General features: G+C 39.1%; 2 protein-coding genes across 3 annotated transcripts in view; one reads left to right on the forward strand and one right to left on the reverse strand.

Annotated features, from left to right (window-relative positions):
- Window positions 1-10,952, forward strand: part of pacsin1b (protein kinase C and casein kinase substrate in neurons 1b) — a 30,877-nt gene extending 19,925 nt beyond the window's left edge. For both annotated transcript variants that reach the window (XM_042405507.1, XM_042405506.1), the window contains 9 exons: window positions 1,091-1,213; window positions 4,376-4,532; window positions 4,624-4,859; window positions 5,628-5,783; window positions 6,236-6,411; window positions 6,504-6,624; window positions 6,880-7,004; window positions 7,450-7,646; window positions 8,438-10,952. In XM_042405507.1, coding sequence (XP_042261441.1) covers window positions 1,154-1,213; window positions 4,376-4,532; window positions 4,624-4,859; window positions 5,628-5,783; window positions 6,236-6,411; window positions 6,504-6,624; window positions 6,880-7,004; window positions 7,450-7,646; window positions 8,438-8,547 — 1,338 coding nt within the window. In that variant the 5' untranslated portion in view covers window positions 1,091-1,153 and the 3' untranslated portion in view covers window positions 8,548-10,952. The remainder of the gene's footprint in view (window positions 1-1,090; window positions 1,214-4,375; window positions 4,533-4,623; window positions 4,860-5,627; window positions 5,784-6,235; window positions 6,412-6,503; window positions 6,625-6,879; window positions 7,005-7,449; window positions 7,647-8,437) is intronic.
- Window positions 10,953-15,226: 4,274 nt separating this feature from the next.
- Window positions 15,227-23,935, reverse strand: LOC121893872 (SAM pointed domain-containing Ets transcription factor). Its single transcript, XM_042405999.1, has 6 exons — window positions 23,616-23,935; window positions 19,355-19,799; window positions 18,458-18,655; window positions 18,206-18,253; window positions 17,668-17,802; window positions 15,227-16,759 (listed from the first exon to the last, which is right to left on the reverse strand). The coding sequence occupies exons 2-6, from the start codon at window positions 19,788-19,790 to the stop codon at window positions 16,581-16,583; spliced, it is 996 nt and encodes a 331-aa protein (XP_042261933.1). The 5' UTR covers window positions 19,791-19,799; window positions 23,616-23,935; the 3' UTR covers window positions 15,227-16,580.
- Window positions 23,936-24,858: the final 923 nt, after the last annotated feature.

Raw genomic sequence — 24,858 nt, forward strand, 5'->3', positions numbered from 1 at the left:
ACCTTGAGCTCCAGGATATTTATGAGTGGCTGTATTCTCCAGAACAAAGTCAGAGAAAAAGGTAGCGCTCTGTAATTAAAAATCAGCAAGTATGTATTGGTCCAAGTATAGATTGGTACAGATGAATTTATTTACAATTTATAGGCTGAGAAGCATATTATGAGAGGCAATATTTCACTATTTTCTGACACCATATAGATTAACTGACTGACTGAAAAATAACCAAGAGGCTAATCAACAATGAAACATTTGGAAGTTGCAGCTAGAGCTGAAACAATTTATCAGTTAGTCAATCAACAGAAAATGAAGTGGCAACTATTTTGATAATCAATTGATTGAGTATTTTTTTTTGTCTTGAAAAAATGCCAAACATTCATTGTTTTAGCGTCCAATTGTGAGGATTTATTTGGAATATCTTTGTCTGTTGGATGAATGAAATGAGGAATTTGGAGACATTATATTGGACTTCTGGAAATATTTCACTATTTACAGACATCAGTCAAGGAAATTATTGGCAGAATGATAGGTTGATAATGAAAAGAATCATAAGTTACAGCCCCAGATTACATTTGATGAATTTGCATCCAAAAGATGTACAATCTGGACTATGAATATGCCATTTATTTGTCGGCCATGTGGTCATGTTCTCTACTGCTCTTTAAAAAGCAGCTTTACTCGCATTAGGTCAGCGCGGTTAATTGTTTCTGAGCATCTTGCATAAATGTTTCATGTGCACTGCCATTTTCTGGTTACGTAAGTATTTTGTATCCACTTTGAAATCCATGACACAACATTTGTGGGTATTACACCAACAAAGCATCTATGTTGAGATCACATGAGCTGCAGGACTAAGCACTAAATTTGTAAGTGATGCACTGAAACTAAAGAATACATTAGTTTCTTTTTTAACGTCATAACCGCACGTAGTTTAAGGAAAGAGAATGTGATTTTAGAGATTATATTTAGAAACGCTGTTTATATAGCAGCATTGTTTGCAGCCTATAACCAGTTAAAATTGTTTATGCATCTCACATACAGCTGTCTGTCTGTCTCTGTGTTCACACTCCTCTGTCCTCGTCTTCCCTCACAGTGCATGAGGAGCGTCACTCTGCAGACCGCCACAGCCTGAAGCCATCCTGCCAAATCTGGGACCATGTCTGGAGCCTACGACGAGTCTGCCAGCCAGGAGGAGACCACAGACAGTTTCTGGGAGGTGAGACAGCAGAGAACGGTCTTTACAGATTAAACCTTACTGGGAAGTGACACAAGTGGCGTAATGATGAACTCTCACTGAACCTGCTTCATCTGAGAGCAGGAAAGGAAGATCCGGGGGCCTCATTTAGGCGCAGATTTGTATGTAAACCACAAATGTGCTCGTTTGTATGCCGAGAATGAGATTTATGAATGGTGTTCAATCACTGAGCACCTGCTGCTCCATATGCAGATCTCTGAGTCGGCACCGATCTGTTAATGATGTTCACTTTTAATCACTCAGCATAATGACAAACTGGTTTTGGTGCCATTATGTCTAATTGAGTTGACTAAGCCAGCTAAATTTTCTGTTATGCAACAAACTGTTAAAAGAAGTGCAACAAGTTGTTAAATGCTTTGGTCCAACCTGTAATGTGGCTGACAGAGTTCTTCAGGAATAACTGGCACTATTTTCACAACTATGGATGACACTGCAGTGGTACGCTGCCCCCTCCTGCGGCACTGATGTGTTGTTTGTGAGCTGTGATTCTTCGTTTTCGTCACTTATTCTTCAGCTCTAGTCCAGGTGACACTGTTTGTAGCATTTATCACCTGTCTTCATGGTGTGTCTACCTCAAGCTCAATTACAAGTTTAAGCCTTTGTTAATGGACCTATTTGTGAAACAGGTTGTATTTTTCATTTATCATTATATGTAGATGTAGATTTACATATTTAATACCAATTTTATTGACGAGACAGGCAGTTCTTATGCACATGTTTAGATATATATTTTTATAAAATGAGACCTCATCCTTTAAGGTTAAAATTGTTCTACTGGCTTCCTCCACATAATTAGGGTTTCAAGCTTGTTCACCATCTGTCTCCACAGCTATAGCATGCGGGTTTCCAAAGGACCCCTGTATTTAATACTGATTTCTATTTCTTAGTGTGACTTTCACTCAGATTTTTTTCTGACTTCTGTCCCCAGTTTAAAGATAGGAATGGGAATGACAGACAGGCCTAAGCATGCATAATGCAAATTATTGTTGCAAATTGGACCAGTCTGACATCTGCTTATTGTGTCAAACAGTCACTGTTTAGAGAAGCAGATGGTTGGGTTCAACCACATCACATATGTACAGATCATCAGGGCTCAAATGATTTTTCATATTAACATGTAACTGTTAAAAATCACTCATGCTTTTTTCTTCTGTCTAATGGCAAAAACCAATTTCTGATACATAAATATGTCCATATAATAAGCAAAAGAAATCCCCCAAATTTGTAAATATCTTCAGTTCAGACGACAGGTTATTAAGAATGAAAGTACGTTGTACTGGGTTTCTCCCACATGATTACATCACCAACAGCCTTTCCTGAGCACAAACAGTCCCACGTAACTTGAGTTCCCAGAAGTTCATTTATTATATATGAAAGTAGATGACTGTTCAGTGCTCAAAGAAAAAGGTTCAACACATCTTAGGCTACAGATACTATTGGCCTTCATGTGGCTGTATGTTTGGATCTGTATGATGGATAGATGGATAGATATTTTCACCTCTTTTCCTGTCAGACTCGGCTCATCGTGTCTCTTCAGCCAGGTAGTGTGTTCAGGAATCAGCTGGAGCAGCAACGGTGCCTGCTTCCAGCACACAGTCACTACATCACAGTCACTCACTGCATTACAGTAGTGTCTGCTGCAGTGCTGCCTGCTGATCGCTGACTCAGCCGGCTGCTGCTGAAGCACAGGGCTGGTGTGGAATACAATCAGCTGCTTTCATTAACGTTTGAGATTTGTTGAGTGTCATTTTTAGGGTTAGGTATAGGTAAACATCCATTACATTTTCAGCAAAACGCTTGAGATGCAAATATGCAGTCCTTTTTTTCTCAGTCACAAAGGTGTGAATTGAATGCAGTCAGTCTCTCTCTCTCTCTCTCTCTCTCTCTCTCTCTTCTCTGCGCAAAGCTAACAGCTCTCTGGGAGGTTGCTGCTACTGCGTCCATGGAGAGTTGTAAATTATATGACATAAGCCCATCCCCAGCTTTCATTGCATAACGCCACACGCAGCAGCAGCCTCTTCCCTGCTGATGCCTCCTGCCTTTTCAATGCACCACCTGTAGGCTGAACAGAGTTCCTTTGTAAGGTCCTTAGAGGAGCAATGCAGTACAGCTGTTTTCTCAATGATATGATAAAAAAAAAAAAACATTACCTAGTCATTTTGACCCATTTTGTCATTAGTAAATCATTTTTCTCTACAAGAAAAAATACCTGTTTTGTGTTGTTGTTGGACGGGTTTGGTGGGTGGGAAGATCTAGTGTTTGATGCAGTGGATGTAAAAACCTTATATAAAATTATTTTTAAAAAGAAAGGAATGAGAGAATGTGAATTTTTCTACTTCACTTCTTGATTTCTAAAGCAGCCGAGGGATTAAAAAATATAATATGCATGAATAAAAAAGTAGGGCTTGAAATAGCAACACCTCATAGATTCTCTCTTCTTACCAAAATTCTGATGTTGAAAATGTGTTTTGTTCCAATCAGGATGTGAAAAAGTCACATAAACAGCAGCTGGCACTCTGTCCGGAGAAATAGGACTCTTCTACTTTCAAGGAAAAGGTCGACATTTTTGGGAAATATGTGTATTTGGTGTCTTGCGGTGTTAAATGATAAGCTTGTTACCACTTATGTCTGTACACTCAATATGAAGCAAGAGTCAGCAGAGTCAGCAGGTGATCAGTTTAGCTTAGCATAACAGCTAGCCTGGCTCTGTCCAAAAATGTAAAACTGCATACCAGTGCTCTTAAAGCTCACAGTCTTTGTGCTAAACTAAGTTAACCAGCTGCTGACTGTAGCTTCATTTTTAACAGATATGAGAGTGGTATCAATCGTCTCATCTAATGCTTGGTACAAAAAGGAATAAGCATATTTCTCAAAATGGTTAACTATTCCTTTCATTTATTTGATTTGAGTGGGCATGAGTAAAGATTTACAGTAAATCAGTTGTTAAAGACCAACATGTCGAGCTAGCCTACCTGGCCTTTGACTAATTACCAGGGCAAGACCAGAGGGTCAAAGGGATTCAATGTATTCCAATAAAGTGCAATAAAACTGAAAAATGTCAGGAGAGCTTTTTTTTCAGTCATGCAAATTTACTGAAAGTAACTTGAGACGTTTTTATGAAAGGTCGGGAACTACAAGCGTACAGTGAAGCGGATTGACGATGGTCACAGGCTCTGCAATGACCTGATGAACTGCATCCAGGAGCGTGCCAAAATCGAGAAAGCATACTCACAGCAACTGACCGAATGGTCCAAGAGATGGAGACAGCTGGTTGACAAAGGTAAGATGGGTTACACACTCATATTCAATAGCATATTTTTGTTGTTTTTCTTTTGATACAATGTCTTACTCACGCCCTGTCCCTCCACTAGGTCCTCAATACGGCACAGTAGAGCGAGCTTGGATGGCGGTGATGACGGAGGCGGAGAAGGTGAGCGAGCTTCACCAAGAGGTGAAGAACGGCCTGATCAGCTTGGACTTTGAGAAGGTGAAGAACTGGCAGAAAGACTCGTACCACAAACAGATGATGGGAGGATTCAAGGAAACCAAAGAGGCAGAGGAGGGCTTCAAGAAGGCCCAGAAACCGTGGGCCAAAAAGTTAAAAGAGGTGACAGAGTGTGTTTCTTTACTCATCCATCCATGTGCAGCAGAGTGGACACATTTGCTAGACTGTCCAAAGACGCTGAACTCAATTTAAACTACATTACAAACAAGTTTTCTACATTACGCTAGTGATGGTCTAGCCAAGCAGAGTTTGTTTTTATTTGAGATTTCCACAAATGGTGAATGGGATTCAGGAGTTGCTGACAGCTTTGAAAACATACATTTGAAAAACTCAACAGTAACAAGGACATTTTTTCTGAAAGAAATATGTTGCCATTGAGGTTTTCAAATATATTTTTTCTGCTGGATGAAATTCTTTTCACCTCAATTTGAACTGGGATGGCAGCAGATATTTCAAAACATCTACAAATAAAAGCAAACTTTTCTTCATTACTAGATGCTAATAGAGGTAACTGGGGGAAACATATTTTTGGTAATTTGGAAGAACTGATACTTTGTCACTTTGGATAGCAGAACCATCTAAAACAACATGTTTTAATGCAACATTTTTCTACAATTAACACAAAGTGCACAACTAAAACCTGGTAATAAGAGCACTTTCTGTTACAGTCAGTTATCACGTAAGTGTGTTTTAGAAATTATTTATAATTTAAATGTTATAAACTTCTGTCAGTCAATGCATATGAGATTAATAAGTGGTTACATGCTGATGTGTTTCTCATATGTGCACATTCACTCAACAAACATTACAGTACCCGTGCAAAAAACCAGTGCCAGGTCTGAAATTCCTTATGTCATCTTGCCCCTTCAGCTCGAGACTGCCAGGAAGTCCTACCACATGGCCTGCAAAGAGGAGAAGCTGGCGTCCAACAGAGAGGCGAACAGCAAGGCAGAAGCCTCTGTGACGGCTGACCAGCAGAAGAAACTCCATGAGAAACTGGACAAGTGCAAACAGGACTCACAGAAGGTGAGAACATCAGATGCTACAGCTCTAAAGGCCATTGGGATCATCAATATGCAAAAGCTATTTTCCAAATCCTCACAGGTTTTAAGATGTGGACTGTAAAGCTAGATTGTATTATTAAGCTGCATAGCTGTAATCAGCATTGCATTGTTAATGTGTGACTGAATACCACACCTTCCCCTCCATGTCTCCCTGTCACTACTCCACCATCAGCTGTTCTCTACTAAAGTGGACTCTGGTCTCCTTTGACTGCCTTGACCTTCACTCTCTTGAGCCATGATTCTTTCTTGTGCTTGAATACACATTTATTATCCTCTCAAGGTTAATAGGATTCACATTTGACCACAGAAATGAGAAACAGGCATGTGTGGACTAGAAATGTGTCATTAAAACATCAGCTATTTCTGCCTTTAGGCTGCTAAGCGTTTGTTGCTTGTGTTTATGTTATAACCTAGGCTAAAGAGAAGTATGAGAAGGCTCTGGATGAGCTGAGTAAGTGCACCCCACAGTACATGGAAAACATGGAGCAGGTGTTCGACCAGTGCCAGCAGTTTGAAGAGAAGAGGCTGAGCTTCCTCAGGGAGGTGCTGCTGGATGTCAAACGCCACCTCAACCTCACAGAGAACCAAAGGTTTGGGGCGTTAATAAAAACAGTTAATATGACGAGACACAATCATCAGCTGATTGTCACCTACACTCTAAATCCTTGCTGTATTTTCACAGTTACGCTGCAGTATACGGAGAACTTGAACACACCATCACGACAGCCAGCCCGCAGGAAGATCTGAAGTGGTTCAGAAACGCTCACGGCCCTGACATGCATATGAACTGGCCACAGTTCGAGGTACAAACATGCTGCAACAACATTCATATACAATTAAAGAGGTTTTATCATCACTGCAGCATTCTGCTCTGCAAACTTTCCAATAATTAATATCACATCAGTCACATTCCCCAGTTTGACAGCAGCAATAAAGACAAACGTGACAGAGAAATATAATTTTACTCAATAAACTGAGAAAATACCTGGAATTGAACTGAAGTTTCTGTATCGTGCAAAAGATTAACATTTAAACAAGTTTTGTGTCATGTTTTGCAGGAATACAACCCAGATATTACCCATAGCATCTCTAAGAAAGAAAAGTCAAAGAAAAGCACTGATGGAGTCATGCTGACTAACATCACAGCAGCAGTAGACCACGCTCAAGCTGGAGACCGGGGAAGGTAAGCATGAACACTAATACGTTTATTTGTTTTACTTAGCAGATGCTTTTATCCAGATCACCTTCTACATGCCTTTTGTAATTCCCTAAACATAAATAATGCAAACAGTTTAAATTCATATGTGTGCTTTAATCAATATCTTCCTATAAGTGAATGGGATCTAATCAATATTTATTTCTAGATTTTATGTTGAATAAATCATTTATTGTGACCTAAGATATTATTACAACTAAGATATTATTATACATAGTTATAGTAGTTGTAGTAGTAGTAGCAATATGAGGAGTAATAGAAGTTGTAAAAGGCTTAACAAGTTAAAAAATACAACAACAACATAGACATACACAGTGGCAGCAATAGTCGTAGCAGACATAGCGTCAGTACATCGTGACATTTTGCTGTAAAGAGGGATAATTAATGTGCTTCTGAAATGTGTTGCGTTCAGTGTAAGCAGCTACGAGAAGAATCAGGCGTACACGGCCTCCACAGAGTGGTCGGATGAGGACCAGACGGCCCCGAACTCAGGCAACGACACCAACGGAGGGATGAACCCCTTCGATGAAGATATGGGCAAAGGTGTGAGAGTGAGAGCGCTGTACGACTACGACGGCCAAGAGCAGGACGAGCTCACCTTCAGAGCAGGTGAGCATCAAACCTGGTGACTCCTCGGTCACAGGGTTGCTTCCTGCAACAGTCAAAAAGTCTTAAATATCTTAAGATAAAACAGTGAATATCTGCCAGCTCAGTTGTGACGACTTCACTGATAGATGTGAATAGATGTTGGTCAAGTACAGTTCCTGCTGTATTGTTAGTATGGTACATAATGTCAAAGCAATACACTGAAAAATCTTTCATGTATCTGTAGTCAGAAAAAAAATCCTATTAATTATGCTAAAATGGCAATAAATTTCAACTTTGATATTATGATATATACCTTAGTAAAATATAGAAATTTGTAAAATTCCCTCTTTTTGTGTCCGTGGACAGTGTTTTCCCTGTTCAGCTGCTGGATAGTAACAAAAAGTGGGAATTTTTGCACTAAAAAGACTAACTTCGAAAGATATCCACTTGATTTGACAAAGTTGGACAGCTGACGCTTTATATTAGCTTCAGATAAACGTTTGAATACATTTTTGCACGGAAGGAGGGCTGTGGCTTTTTGTCAGTATGAACAGGAGGACTGAAGGTTCATTTGGACACCTGACTATTGTTTTAAGACAGACATAAAACATTGTGAACGTGTCCTTTAAGCCTACAGTACATGGGGGTGCATGTTTAATACTCAAATCATGGGTTTTTGGTGGATTAATCCTTTATTGATCTTGTTGACAGTTAGCCTCTATTCTATGTTACATGCAAAAATATATTAAGTGAAATAATTCTGTGTTGTTTCTCACCCTGCTATACATTTCTGTCTCTTTTTACTGATAAAGGTGATGAGCTGACGAAGCTGGAAGACGAGGATGAACAGGGCTGGTGTAAAGGTCGTCTAGACAACGGCCAGCTGGGTCTTTACCCAGCCAATTACGTAGAGCCGGTCTAACTGTTCCAGCTGAGGACGCTTGTCTCGTCAAGAGGGCAAACCCAGACTGAACCGTCCAGTCATAACTGCACATTGCCAGAGACTTCAAAGCAAAGCTTCCTCTTCCTGTCGGGCACAGCGAGCAGTCTTCATCACAGCACTCATCACTGAGAAGACCTCTCTCCGAAACAAGACCCATCTGTATTTTGTATTCAGGATCACATCATCTCCAAATACTGCAACTGAAGCAAAATATTTAGTATCTTTTGTGTGTAGCTGTGTTTGATTCCAGTTGTGAAGCTAATATGCCATTCAGTATGTTCTCTCATCATAATATTGATATGGTATTGTAAGTTGTGCCTGGATAGCAAGAATGAGCTATGCATTGTGCATTCCATGTATATATTTTAATCTTTTTTTTTTTTTTTTACAGTCTGGGTGCTTGTACAGTGTTTTTCTCATTGAATTCTTTGTGAAATATTTACATGTTTAGCATTAAACGAATAGTTTGACATTTTAAATAAGTTTATTTGCTTTCTTGCTGAGTGTTAGATGAGAAGATACCACTCTCATCTGTACGGTAATATAAAGCTACAGTCAGGATATGATTAGCTTAGCTTAGCATAAAGACTGTAAACAAGGGGAAACTGCTAGCATTGTACTGTCCAAAAGTAACAAAAACCACCTACCAGTACCTCTAAAACTCAATAATTAGCATGTTAGCCTATATCTGGTGTAAAAATGACATGTTATGAATTTGAAAGTCACTGTGCCAGGCCAAGAAATAGTTACAACTTCTGTTTTGTGTGGATTAAACAAACGATATGTTACTGAGCTCTACAGACAGAGCCACACTACTTGTTTCCCCCTATATTCAGTCTTTGTTCTAAGCTAACTGGTAGCTAACTGCTAGCTGTAGCTCCGCTTCTAACAGACTGGTGTGAGAGTGGTATCACTCCTCTCATCTAACTCATGGCAAGAAGAAAAAAGGTTATTTCCCAAAAATGTCAAGCAATTCCTTTAATGCATTTAGTTGTTTTCCCGATTCACTCCACAGCATGACACTAAATTAGCATTTTGAAACGAGATAAAAGACAGCTCACCATCAGTCAAAAAAAAAAAACACACACACACATACATACACAGACACTCAGCAGAGCTTCTCTTTGAAATGGAAATATGTACTCTACCAAACACTGCTAGGATTGTTTACATTAACCTCCGCTGCCCCACCCATCTACAACAACGTGCCTGCCATTGCTATTACCTCTCATTTCATTACTCCCTCTGTTGCGTCTCGATATGTGATCATAATGCAGACGCCATAAACAAAACCTGCCCTATAAATGTAAACTCGCAGCTGTTTTGTATGGATATTAGCTTCATTTCACAACTAAGATTTTCAGTTTTGGACAATTTCTGCAATTAATGAGACTTGTTTACTCCGAGTGAATGTCAGTGACTCTGTATTATCAGCTTCCAGCTCTTATCTCTGTGATTATGTGCATGCTGATGTTCCCACACACTGTTTCTGATCTACTGCTCTGATCTAAACTGGTCCAGTGCATGGCCTCAATTTGTTTCCACCAAATTATTGACAGATTCTTGATTGAACTCCTATCAAGATGATAATAATGCTATTGATTTGAATTGTATAACATAGTCAACCCTGATTTATCTATTTCACTGTGTACCAAAATGCAAGCTGTAATAAATATAGGCTCTTTTTCATATCTTTATATTTAAATATTTTTGTTTTAATCAGAAAGAAAGAAATCAAACCTTATTAAAACAAAGATTAGGAGTGCATGTGGCAGTACGGTACATGTTATATGAGATTGGTTCGTTACTCCTGGTGAATACTACACCCTTGGCGGGTGTTCTCTTACTGACGCAGGCAGAGAAAGCTGCCGCGAGTGCTTCGCAGAAAGAGGATCTGTCTCTGAAATATTGATGAGACAACTGCCTTTCTGCTGCAAGAAAGAAGTTCATTTTGAGAGGATCCAGCAGGGTAATGTCTCTTGTAATGGTGTATATGCCTGTTATGCTTTTTATAAGTGTTGCACCTGTAAGCATTGGACTCAGAGGGGTAAAATAAATATTGCCTTATGATAATATATCACCCTGCCACTTCAAAGACTCTCAACCATCGCGTGTAACAAAGTTAATGAGAGCTTACTTCCACAGAATCTGACTCCGGTTTATCCAGCTCACTTTACACCATTATGACATGCAGGCTCTTTGTCAGACTAAGGCTTATAATCTGTCTCAACGTATCTTTAACTGTATTTGAAATAAAAATGGGTCTGTTCACAACTGTACTGTAAAAGTTTGTAAAAGCAGACACGTGTAAAGCTACAGTTATATAGCACCCACTGTGAAACTCCTGTAATACACTGAAGGACGGTAAATCATATTTAAAAATGCTGAAATGCTCCTTTGTTTTCTGTCTGTTGCTCATGCTGGAGACATCGGTCTGCAATGTTGAGGACAACGTTTTAGTGGACCAGAGGTCTTTCTCTTTTTTTTTTAGCATAGTGCTGTAATTTCCAAACTGTAGTGCCTGTTCATCTGCATAAGCAAAAATAAAGGATGTCATCAGAAAACACCGAGGCACATGTGAGAGTCTGTGGGCCTGACAGGATAACCTGACAAAGATGTTCATCTCGACGTGCAACACACAAATTTTGAACTGCTGCACATAATAATTTAGCCCATGTCGTAATTAAAGGAAAAAACAGTGGTGGGAGAAGTAATAATAATAATAATAATAATAATAAAAGTTTATTTATTTACTCATTCAAATCATTGTTTACAAAGTGTTTTGCAAAGATCGGGCATAAAAAGAACAAAGCATGCATGTACTGATTTGCAAGTCTGAGATTCTCTGAAGTATTCACATCTTTAAAAGTAGCCATAACACATTGTTAAAAAATTAAGACGTAGATGCATTAACGGTAAAAATACCCATAATGCACAGAAATAGCTAATACTTACCCACTAATATTAGATTACTATGATGATGCATTTATGTGTAAGTAGCATTTCACACCTTAGCTAATGTCAACTGTCAAATACTTCTGCATATGTGAATGTATAATAATGCATCATATCCCAGAAAATCTTCAGTTTTGTATATAAAATCTTAAACTGTAGTAAGTGGGATGAAATGGAAATACTCAGTGAAGTACAAATACCTTAAACTGTACTTAAGTACTGCACTTGAGTAAATGTACTGAGTTACATTCCACCACTATGTTTACCTTACTCGTGCTCTATAAACAAAGACAAAAAATGATTAATAGAAAATATGAGAATGATATAATATTTGAATATGAGAAGATTTGAGTGAATATGATGATGAACTAACTACGTTTTTATTTTTATTTATTTATTTATGGTCATTATTGGTACATGCTATTCAACAACAACAACAAAAAAAAGCCTTCATAGGCGGCATAAAATGAGTCATTGAATTGACGTATTGAAGTTTTGTCACTGGACTAGTGAATAGTATGAGTCACTATGGACTTGAAATTCATTGAAAACATGAATTTCAATGGCTTGGGGGCTCAACACTCAGGGAATATAAATAAAAGATGTCCATGAAGCAGCTCCGGCTTTCAAACTTGATGAATTTTGATTCTTAGTTTAGTGTTCTGGGAATTTGAGTTGTTCAGACAGTTGGGACCCTTTTAAATAAATTTGGGTGACGTATTTAAGGGTGACAGTCTGGGCTTCTTCACCTTTAATCTAGTTTGAGAAAGATTTAAATTAGAGTGAAAGTGGCTCCCGTCTGCTGTGGCCTCCTGGGTTTAACTTTAAACTGACAGATTCTGCCACCAGAGGTCAGTAGTTACTACACTCGGTTCTTTGTCAGGTTGCCATGAAGATTTACTTCACACATGTCGTGAGTCTGATTCCCACAAACAACCACAATCAATCAAACGTCATCCTGCTCGATCAACACACCTGCTGCCAGCTTATGGACAAAATTCCCTGTAGCCACGGGGCTACTCGACAGTTAAATAACAATTACCAGGGACTATTGGCCTATGAGTTGCTTAATTTTTATTACTTTAAAATGATATATTACTTTGTGGTGTTTGTGGTGCTGTCACTGAATGTCTATTTGTCCCTTCATGCTTCTTATTTGCTGCTTTTTTGAAAAGGTTTTTTGTTTCTGGTACAGACAGGAAAAGTCTACCCTGAAAAGAAAACATTTCAACTGTTACAAAACACCTGTTTGCTTTTGTAAGTAGATATTGTATATTTGTCTACTCACATGCATGGATAACTGGCCAACACAGACATTGTTACATAATGTCTAAATACAGTAGATTTCATAGCAGAAACTAAAGAGTCCCTCAGAATCAAAGGGCAAGGGTTTCTCCCTATAGACTCATCATTTTGTGACACCCTCTAATAAATCACCCTACATAAAGGGTTTATATGCTGTAACTAATGGTTTTATTGATGGTTAATGAATCATTTACTAGTGCTTAATAGATTACTATATTAATAGCCATCAATAACCTGGCTGTCATTAATAACCTAATTAAACTAAAGTCATCTATAATTGCCATAAAAACATAGTTATTAATAAATGGTTCCATCAAGTTTAGTCCTGTAACTTTATTTTCCTGGAAACTGTGCAATACTTTGTTTAGTAAGATAAAAACAGTCGCACAAGTCAACACAAGTATGGCCGTGGAACATACGAGACATGAATTAACCAGTTACTTGGAGAAGAGAAAAAAAGGCTCTTTATCAGGATAAGCTGTAGACATCTAACTTTTTTTTTTTCTTTTCTTTTCCACATGCTTTTGTATATGTATTTCTGGAAGATGAAGATGTTTTGTGGATTAAATCCCATATGGGATGGTCCAGATGTTTGGAATGACACAGAACTAAAAATTAAACCAAACTAAACTGTAAATGTTAGTAAATTAATTGTGGTCGAGATGCCCTGCAACTCCTTTCCACAAGGTCAGGGGTCAAACGGTCCACCGGAGGGTCTTTGTGATGAATTAAAGAGGTAAAAAGACAAAGCAAGAGAGAGACACAGAGAGCGAGAGAGAGAGAGAGAGTCATATTGATGGCTCATAACTGATCTATTAACCAGTAATAACGTTTTTAGTGGGTTTATAGTCTTATAGAAAATGGAAATAGATAGATAGTCCTGACATACAATTCAATTATTGAGGATAAAAACACAATCAAGCTAAAAGCTTATTTCCATTGTGGTGATTTAAGGGGAAAAAGGGTTAAATGGAGACAAGACTGAGTTATACAAACAAGTAAAAACAAAATTTTCATCAACCATTTCCTGAAAGAACCTGAGAACCTGGAGAACTTCAGCAGTGTATAAAAAAATAATATCAGTTAAACTGCCTCTTGTTGTTATGATCATCTCTGATGAGACTAAGTAATCAGGAGCTTTACTCTTTACAGTTTTGTAAGAGAGACTTAACTTGATTTGAATAGTTCTTCTTTCCACTGTAAGAAATTTGAGATTTTGGAAATATGCCGTCTCTAGATGTGTTATATGTTTATTGTTGAGGAAGCAGAAATAACTAGTTTTTTCCAGCTAAAGCTGCATTAGTTGTAGGAGGATATAATTAATGAATTAAATCAATTTATATATGTAATACAATCCAGTGCAGGATGGAAAAAGTTCAGGGACTTTGTAGCCGTTTTCAAAACGGAACTTTGGGAATGCTGAGAAACTGAAACAGGGAAACTATTCAACACATAAAATGCAAATGCAAATGCAATTATCCCCATATAAAGCGTCTTTAACGGTTTGTATTAGTTTGAACTCATCTTTGCAGGAAGTTGAATTGAAACAGTTGTTGTTGTTGAGTGTAATAGGGTTATTCCCATGAATTCCCTGGAGTATTACATATCTGTCGGTGAATCACTACATCACTGTGATAACTAAAATACTCATAGACAGCTCAGGTTTACTTCTCATTCACTGCATGAAAAACACAGAAGTATTTACCTGCACTATATTGCTCAAGGCTACCTTTTCTTGGCAGACTTTCAGCTTGTGACTCATTTGAAAATAAGAGCAATTATGATAACTTTACAGCCGGTTGGACCAAATGAAAGAAAGAACAGTTAGTGGTGGGAAAAGATGAAGTGTCAACAATGACCTAATTGGGAAGAAATGCATTAACTTTAATTACATAATTGTTTTTGAGCTTGTTACTGAGGGTTAAGCACATGTAGCTGAATTCACATGAAATAAATTCCCTTTATTATCTAAGACACCACCACACAGATGCATACAGAGTTCAAAAGGAAGTTTATTGAGCCTTGTCGGAAGCTCAGGCAGACTTTTAGGCAAACTACAAATGAACAGTTCAAGCACAGTGATGTGAAAAATATAGAGATCCAAATAAGACATGAAATAAATATTTACACTAATAAATTCAGACAAAATATACAACTATGGAATAATCCAATATCTCATTATTATGAAGTGTGATTTCATCCTGCTTCATTTTTAATTCAAGCAGTTTTGGTGTCAAAATCTTCCAAAGTCTGTTTAAATTCTTACTTAACCTGTAAATAAAACACTCACTGAAAAAATAATGTCGCTGAATAAAAATCGACATTTAAAAAAGAACATTCTGAGTTTTAAAAAAAATGCTGAAATAACATAAAAATATAATTAAATAAACTCAGAGGGGTGAAATTTCATAATAATATATGACAAAGAGCCATGTTAACAAGCAATGCTAAAAACGCTGATGTTAAAGGGACAGTTCACCCCAAAATCAAATATAGATATCAGCCGTAGGGACGTCTGCCTTCTCTCGAATACAACGGGACTGAATGGCAGTCAGCTTGTGATGCTCAAAGAGCTAAAAAAAAAAAATACATTTGAAAAACTCAACAGCAGCGTCTCTTTCCAGAAATCATGACCCAGTTACTAAAGATAAACCACAGACCTCGTTGTGAGCAGGTTCATGTTGGAACTGTTTTCTTTCTACTGAACTACACCCACATTCAGTAAGTAGATACATGCTCCCTTCTGAGACGGTTGGCGGTTGTAGTTTGGTTGAAAGAAATACATGAAACTGCCCTGTCCTGTGGTTAATGGGTTGCTGGAGATGACTGACTGAGTGTTTATATAACAGTCAGGACCAAACCCAAAAAAAGAAGTAAACAGAAATATCTCAACAACTGCTGGATGGATTGTCATGACATGTGGTAAAGATGTTTATGGATCCCAGACAATAAATTATAATGACTATGGGGATCTCCTGACTTTTCTTCCAACGCCACCGTAAGGTTAACATTTGTGTGTTTTGGTGAAATGTCTCAACACCTGCTGGACAGATTACCATGACATTCGTTCACAGCAGGGTTTGAGGATCTGTCATCTCTGTATCTTTGAGATGAGATAAAAAAAAAAAAAGTGCCCTGTCCTGTAGTTGATGGGATACGGGAGCTGTGAGTGTTTGTATAACAGTCAGGACCAAACCCAAAAAAGAAGCAAAACAATCCTAACCACATTTTAATCTGCGGCAGTGAAACTGGCTCTAATTCAAACAGAGTGGTCAAGATGAGCAAAACAAAAAGACAAAGCAAATGCTGTCTTGAAGCTTGTACTTAAGAGCAATCAGTTAAGCTTTTACTGTAATGAATGAAGGATAATTGATAATCACATTGTGGAGAAATAAACAGGCAGATCATGCAAATGACAAGGCAGTTCATTTATTAATTTTCTCTTTTGAAATCTCTGGTTGTTTCATTCTGCAGCAGAAAAAAAAAAAGCCTCATTGTTTTGTCTCATTGTTTTGTCTTTTCCTTTCAGCCTTCATGCAGCAGCTGCCAGCTGCTGTTTCAGCGTTGGCACTGGAATCGTGTGTCGTGGGGTTGTTCAGTGCGCATGCTCCAAGTCACCTTTTTCATGTGTTTCAGGTGTTTCAAGTGCATTGTGAGACACTGTGTCATTTTAGTTTTTACGGGTTTCCATCTCCTCCTCCTCCTCCTCCTCCTCCTCCTCCTTCTCCTCCTCTTCCCACTGTGCTGCTGCCTCATACTGGGTGAACAAACTGGTACACCAGTCTCTGAGACACGTCAGGCTTGCGAATGATGCCCTTCTTGTAGTATTGACGTATGGAGCGGCTCAGCTTGTCATAGTTCATAGCGGGTCGATTCTTTCTGAGTCCCCACAGTCTCGCAACGTGAGCCGAATCTTCGATTTTAAAAATACCTGGTGGTAATCACAAGAGATTTGACATTAGTCATGAAAACCCACAAAATGTTCAAAGCAGCGGGTCTTTACATTTTATATGGAGAGCAATGTGGTCCTCCATATACATACATACACCTTTGCTCTCTTTTGAAATGTTCTTGTACTCAAACCAGTTGACACATTCAAATCTATTTTCTAAAAGTGACCTGGCCATGAAAGCAGCAAAATTAGAAAAGAAATAAGCAAAACCTAAATTATTTTAGGGACAAAATGATTTTAGAAGTACAAAGTTCTTGCACTCCACAAAGTCTCAGGTGCATCAGACCATAAACTGAGTGTGAAAGGACCATAAAATCCCACACAATGTTTTGCTCCACAGACCTTCATCAGGCAAGAACCATGAATGTCATAAATGTCATAAGGAACATTTATTACACTAACAGTATGAATTATTGTACTTGAAAACATACAATACGTTTCGCTACTCAAAATTTGCTAATGAGATTGACGTGTTGAGTCTTTTCGGATCTTTTCAAACAATGTAAATGACTTTAAATGTTTTAAAATATTAATGATTTGCTTGTGAGATGTTTTATAAGAGTTGCAAGTGGAATTAAAGCACTGAAGGAGTTGAAGTGTCAGTGGAAGCACTGAAAGGTTTCAGTTGATATGCAACAGGTGACAGCAGTTAATATGTCAGTGATGATTGATAGCTGCAATTAACTAGAAGTGAAAACGCAGCTCAAGTTTGTAATTTAAACAATATATATTAGTTTATTGTCATTTTTTCCTTTTCCCCTTTTTAAAATATAGTAACACAATTGTCATAATACATTTTCATTGGACTGCTGGATGGCCAGAAAGGGTGCGGATTAAAATTCCTGGAGCAGCATGCCTACACAGTAGTGTTCAAAAAATGTAAATACCTTTTTCTTTATTGAGCCAACGGATGCAGCGTCCATAGTTGTGAGGTTTGAGCAGAAGCTCTCTGAGGAACTGCCACAGGTGAATAGGCTGTCCCGAACAAGACGAGTCAGCCTCAGACCAAAGCTCCTCACCACCTATATGTACATACACACACACACACACATATGAAAAACATTTGAAATATAGATAAACAGATCAGGCTTAAAAGATTACAAGCCCTTAAAGGATAGGTTCACCATTTTTCAAGTCTGTCAGGTGGCTATGTAAACAATGAAAGAGGTTTTGCTAATCGTTCCTCCTGCTAATACTGGCTATTTCAGTGCTCATTTGGGCTCCTGAATATTGTAAGACAGACATGAAAAACTGTAAACTTATTCTTTAAGGTTTCCAAAATAATCAAAAACCTTACTTGTGGGTAAAAAAGTGAATGGGGCATTGTCCATTACATGTAATTTTGCATAAGTCTAAATGTTATTTTCATTTATTAAAGTCTGTTACTGTCTTCAAATAGCAGGTGTATAAGGAAACCAAACCTACCAGTAGTTTTAGTGTCTCCAACTGTACACCTCTCTTTCATCCAGGCAGCTAGAGAGATAAGGGAGACAGACGCTTTATTAAGAAAAGCTTAAACTTTAAATGTAAAGATCATAATCTCACATACATAAACACACCAAGACGCAATGCAAACACTCAAAAGTTCAATAAAGGCCAAACGTCAGACAATACAGCAATTGAAGTAGACACAGCAGACTATGATGAACTTGTTCAACGAGTATCACACACACTCACCTGACTTCCATATGTCCAGGTGTGCGTGCAACGTGTCTCCACACTGTGGAGAGCGCTGGCGAAACTCTTCCTCGCTCATGGCACACAGGTCCTTTCCTGTCAGCTCCTGGAAGGCCTTTCCCGCGTGGGGCAACCTGTACAGATGTTCAGTCCACAGCAGCCACTTCTGGACATTCCCTGTGTTCCACTCTATAGGGTCTAAGAATAAACAGCGAGAGATATGAAAACGATGAGAAACATCCCAGCTGCCACAGCAATAAATCGTCTGTTTTAGGGTTATTTGAGTTATCTTAAGTCAAGTTGAATTCCCATTTTTTTTCAGCTTTTTACAGTGTGTGTTATGTTCTGCTGCATTTACTCACGATAGTTTTACTGAAACCACAAGATAATCATTCTTTTATGCCACTACAATTCTAATCAGTAGAACAGATGACTGTAGATTGCACAGGTTTATGACAGCCAGAAGCTTAACAATACATAATGCGTCCTCTGTTTGCTTTGTTAGCAGGAGGGGCCTCGCCCTTAAGACTGTGTACACGTCTACTGACAGGAAAGAACCATCACTGTTGCAGTTCAGAAGACCTCATGTAAAGGTCAGGATTAAACAGATCCTGGAGCTGGCAAACATGGCTTTGCGTCAGTAAGAATATGATTTATTGGATGTGTCATCTTTCCTGAGCTATCCACACAAATGTGTTGATTCTGGGAGTAAGACCCAGTTGCTTAAGTATCTCTGAATCAATATCCGTTTACCTGCAAGTAACGGGCAACACTTTGGGATATTTTCGCCATGAAAAATGCTTTGTTTACTTTTAGGTTTTGCTTCTTTGTCAGTTATATTCCTTAATACTGTAACACCCTTTTGTGCAGGTGCAGGTGTGGTGGAACGTTACCTACCTGGCGTGATGTTGAGCAGTTTGCAGGCTGTTTCAATGTCCTTCAACACTTCTCCCACCACCATGCTCTGCACCTGCTCCAGAGACCGCTCCTCTTCCTGCCCCTGCAGCCCAGGAGAGAGTCCTTGTTCCTGGCTATCAATGACTGGACACTGCTCCGGTTCCTCTCGGGGCTCCATGCGAGTCATTGGCACAGCGAGGGTCGGGGTGGCCTCTGAAACTTTCACCAGCCAGGCAGTGTCTTCGGTGAGGAGCATGTCGAAGCAGGAGAGGTAAAGGCCTCGCTCCAAGGTTTCCACATTTGGCTTGGTCTCCTCCATGTCCCAGGGTGTTCCAGAGCCCCTGTTTCGCTCCAAGATGGTGAGGGAGTCCTCTGTCATCCCAGTCCGGGATCCATAAACCGTGCCTTCTGATAAACTGCCGACTGGATTTGACATATCTGATAGCTAGAGAGAAGGGAGACAGGAACATGATCACATTAAACTTTATATTTCTAACCTGAGTGCTGCACATAAATGATCAAGCTTTAAAAGTATCCTTTCAGTGCCTTGCAAAAGGTTGTCATAAAAATGTCTAAAATCAGAAATAATAATCAAATGATCACTAAAATTATTTGGTGTTCTAGGTGTAAAATAAAAAAGAATCTATAATCCGCACTTTACCAGGGTCCATTTAAGGAAAATCCTGTCTGACAATAATTTTAAGCTGAGTTCAAGAGTTTTTCAGTAAAATTAATTTGAGTTTTAAGTCAGAATTACAATACCTTCTTTAACTGTTCCTTCCCTGCAATTATCTGGCTGCTAAACCAGCAAATATTTTAGTTTTGCAAGAAACTCCATCAGAGAAGCTGCAAGCGAGAATCCCTTTCCTTATGTGTTTTGAGCAGAACTGAGGTGAGACAGTGCTGGTCAATGCTCTATAAGAACCCCTGAGCCTAATGGAGATATTGGGGAAATGACCCTCAAGAGAGTTAAAACACACACAGCGCTGACAGGCATGGGGGAAATGGATTTGACTGAGTCTCTTATTTGTGGGTCAGTGGCCCAGAATGGCTGATGTCTTGGGGGTAGGTGACTTGTATTGAGACCTGAAGCTGCTCCACCGCCTGCCTCGACTTTCAAGGTGCCGTCTCTGCAGCCCTCTGTCTCCACTGTCAGCTGGAGTTTTTAATCAAATGGAAGTTAGATAATGTGGAGAAGAGTGTGCACACAATGTCCAAAAACAACCAAGTTGCCTGTTTTATGGAGATGACGCTGATAGCTGCTACTGCCCCTTCTTAACAGGAAATTGCCATGATAAGTGTTCATTTATGGACGTCAGCTGTGGCACAAGTGTTGTAATCTCAGGGTGAACTCACATATGGCACCCATAATGTGTACCTGCCACAGCTGGCATATGGGAAGGCACACTGCTGTCGCACATCAGGTTATCAGTGGTTGTGGCCGATGCCACAGTAAAGGAAGTGTGCTCCCACAGAGCACATGTTCAAGGGGAGCCATGGCTTTATTTGTCAAGACACAAAGAAATTAAAGTCTCATAAAAATGATTAAAATGATAGACCACATCCGTCAGGCAAAATCATCTGTGAGGACAAAGTCTGATCTTAATCTAGGTGACATTAAACCTCTCTCTCTCAAAAAAAAAAAATGCCACTGGCAGATAAAAGTAGAAGGTTCTTCAGATGCAAAAACAATTAATTTATCCATGTGCAAATTGTGAAAAAATGTCATTTTGTCCTGATGATGATCTTATGACTGAAATGTTCACTTTTTGTCACCTTTTGTACATGGAATTTCTTATTTTCACACCTGAGGAGCCTCTTTTACTTTGTTTGTCAGTGTGCAGATGGGACTGTTGATTTTGCCCGCATGCACCTGACAATACTTTCCTGGATCCAAGAGCGCAAACCCTTTCTTCATTGTTGATGTTCAACCTTTCACATGTTTCTTTTCTTTATCTTATGGACACAATCATTATAAGGCTTCTAACAACTATTGAGACATTTTCCACTCTTACTAAACTTAAATGAAGTTATCTTCCCCGCCCCCCAGAACAGATTCCCCCTTTTAGTCTTTCGTCGTCAACCCCCCACTGTAAAACCTCTTCTCAGTCTTCCTTTTATCTCCAAATTTCTCGTAAACTATAACCCACACTCCCTTTCACTCCATCAGGAATCAGATTAAAAGCCACTGGTATCCCAGCCTGGCTGCTGCGTGTCAACTCTGCTCTGTAACAGCTTGCGCTAAGCCCATTAACAAAGCAAATTTAGCCATATTACCTTCTTCCAAAAGGAAGAGGGGGCACAAGAAAAAGACACAAACACACACCCCCGGGGAGAGGGATTAAGACCCTGACTGATCTCTAAATGAGTTTGGTCAAGTCGCTGATATTCATTTCAGGAGCATTAGAGCTTGCTCCATTTACTCAGCAAAGTCAGCCTTTGACACCGAAGGAAAAGGACTCCCTCCATGCAGGCATCCACCCTGGGAACCATATTTCTTCTACATGCTTGGTCTCATTTAAAATGAAGACAGTGGTTATTTGAGGTGAGCTTTTTATCATCGCCTTGGATGTTATATAATTGCTGCTTTATTATTGGATTTCTGTGTTTTTATAAATGCAAAAAACTAAACCAAACTGACCAAAGAACAACCTGTGTGTTAAATTTCAACTGAAAATAACTTGATAAAATTGAGTTAAACTAAAATTTCTCACTTCCAAACCTTCTATTGAAATGAAAGTGGAATAAGTTGTAGACCAAAACAACCAGTCTAGCTTAAAATTAACCCGTTAGCCAATTCATCATTGTTGCTGAAACAGTTAAAGTGACAGAAGTCAGCTAAGTGTTTAGATTAAAGTTAATTAGTGATTAAAACAGCCAAGAGTCTTGTCTTTCAAAAGTGTGTTTAACCTGAATGATTCAATCCAAGTTGAAAAAGATCAAAAAGGTCATTTGGTGATCTAAAAAGGGACCAAAACGTTCACTGAACGCTCTGCTCGTCACAAAAAAAGGTCTGTGTTATTTGAGTCTGGAGTCAAAGTTTGAGTCTGGAGTGTGTACAGCCAGGCGTGACTGTTTGCCATCTGAGCGTTAAAGGGAGATTTTCTTTTTCCTTGTTATTGTTTCTCATGGGAAACTCACAGGAAGTCATTGTTCTGAGAACAAGGAGTTCCATCTTTGCATAGAGCAGTAGAGCAGTGTGACTGTTGCTGGCAGGCTGGAGGAAGTGATTTGGATCTGAAGATTGCCTATTCACATTATAAATTAGGTTTAGGCGTTAATGATTGTAACAGTAGTCTATTTTTAGGTGACAATTTGAAGACCATTGCTTTTAGTTTATTTTATGAATCACAATAAAGAGTTTTTTCTGTATATGCAAAACATAATTGCATTTTATTATAGCGTTTACCTTTTTCACCCCTTGGGCGGGTTAACTGCCAAAGGGGGGATGTTGGTGCACTTGGTGATTCATTCCTGCTGTTAATCAGGTGCGCTGGCATTAGGCCAGTGTCCTCGGAAACACTAAAGCATTGCAAATGCTTTGCCGTGACTCCAAATTAATTCTGACACAAGGCTGTATTTACAGTTAATGATGCAGATGATAAATCCCTGTACAACTGAGGCTGGCACTGGAGATTGGAGGTGCAGCACGGACGGATGGAGAAATAAACCGGCCACCTGTTTTTGCAGTGAAATGAAGATATGAAGACTCTCGTGGGGCCTGAGGCATGTGTTAGTGCAGCTAGCTTTAAGGCTCTGATTGTCAGCAAAGCAGAAAGAGCAGGGTTCTGTAGTAGCTTTAAAAGTTACACAAATTGTTATATTATTTTGAGATTTTACGGGGGAGGGAGGGAGTAGCTGTTTTTTCTGAGTCAAGGGGAATGTCCAAGGAAAATATTAAAAACACTGTAGATGGTTTTGAGTTTTTAAAAGGTAATAACATTAGCACCCCAATAATTTTCATAATTTTCAAACTGGTAATTACTGGTAACAAGCCATTTTTTAAAATCAAATTTCCATAAACTGCTGTTCCTTTACACTTGAGTATCTAAAGTTTGCTCTTTTGCACCTCTGTGCTACTTAAATATTCACAATAACAATTGTAATTATGTAAAGCAAAATGGCCTGTCATTGATTTCCACACAACCAGTGTCACACAAACGTTCCTCATTTAAATAATAATAATGCTGTGAACAAGCAAACAAATACTGTATTTTGTCTTTACACACACACATTTAAGACACAGTGTAAGTCTTCTTACCGAGGTAAAGATGCTCTGTGCTCTTGGTTGGCCAGGGGCAAAGACTTGATTGGCAGCAGATGCAGTGCAGCTGCGTGACTCTGCTGAGGATGGAGCTCAGATCAGACAGAACGCCTGGGAGCTACCTGAGGAGAGAGGTGCAGCAGGCAGCGGACACCCTTCGATCTGTTTCCCCCTGATGACTGTCGCAGAGCCCCAAGCCTGAGGCCTTGGACCCTCCCAGGCTTCTGGCAGAATTTCACTTAACCTGAAAGGCACAGCCTAAAGCACAACTGCAAACTAAACTTCAAGTGAAAGCACCTGCTGGGGGTGTGTACAAAGTAAGAAGGAGAGAGGGTAAGTGACTGTGTGAGCGAGTGCAAAGGAATTCCAGCACCATTGACTGCAATTTATATTTATAGGCCAGTCGTGTTTACTTATGCATACAACCCTGTGTGTGTGTGTGTGTGTGTGTGTGTGTGTGTGTGTGTGTGTGTATCTGTGTGTGTGTGTGTGTGTGTGTGTGTGTGTGTGTGTGTGTGTGTGTGTGTGTGAGAGAGAGAGAGAGACTCTCAAGTGCCATGTGTCTTGCAGATTAGTTCAGACCTCCTCAAATACTACTAGATGACCTGAGTGCTTAGATGACAGACAATTCAAAGTGATTTTAGACTAAAGGATATAGTGTCACTTAAGTTTTATCAGCATTTTCTTTATACTTGAAGTGAAGGAAAAAAAACTTTCTATGAAAAGTTCACTTCTGTTCACTGGTATTTTTCCCTCCTGTTTTAAACATACCACTATTTACCCCCTTTTAAAGAAGTCCTCTTTAGATCCCTCGGTTTTAAGTAATTTTAGACCCATGTCCAAGCTGCCTTCTTTATCAAAGATTTTTTTTTAAATTGTCTCCACGCAACTGATTTCTTTTATAAAACAACAACCAAATATTTGAAAAATTTCAGTCTGGCTTCCGCTCCTTTGGTCAAGGTCTCCAGTGACATACAGCTTGCAGCCAACACCGATCTGTATTCCATTTTAATTCCCCTTGACCTCGGCTCAGCATTTGACACTGTGGACCACAATGTTTTAATCAGCTGTCTGAAATACTGTGTTGGCATCAGTGATGTGGCTCTGGATTGGTTCATCTCACAGGTTCATCTCACAGGTCCTTCTCTGTAATGCTTGGAGATGCCTCCTCCTCTTGTGTGCCTCTCTTTTGTGGGGTTCCCCAGGGGTCTATTGTGGGTCCCCTCCAATTCACCATTTA

This window comes from Thunnus maccoyii, chromosome 3 (assembly GCF_910596095.1).
Source record: "Thunnus maccoyii chromosome 3, fThuMac1.1, whole genome shotgun sequence".
NCBI lineage: Eukaryota > Metazoa > Chordata > Actinopteri > Scombriformes > Scombridae > Thunnus > Thunnus maccoyii.

Excerpts from the sequence above, each read along its gene's own strand:
- LOC121893872 (XM_042405999.1), bottom strand. The coding sequence starts at position 19,790 with ATGTCAAATCCAGTCGGCAGTTTATCAGAAGGCACGGTTTATGGATCC. Across the intron at positions 18,656-19,354 it reads ACTGCTCAACATCACGCCAG|ACCCTATAGAGTGGAACACA; the intron begins GTAGGTAACGTT and ends GTTTATTCTTAG. Across the intron at positions 18,254-18,457 it reads CCTGGACATATGGAAGTCAG|CTGCCTGGATGAAAGAGAGG; the intron begins GTGAGTGTGTGT and ends TTATCTCTCTAG.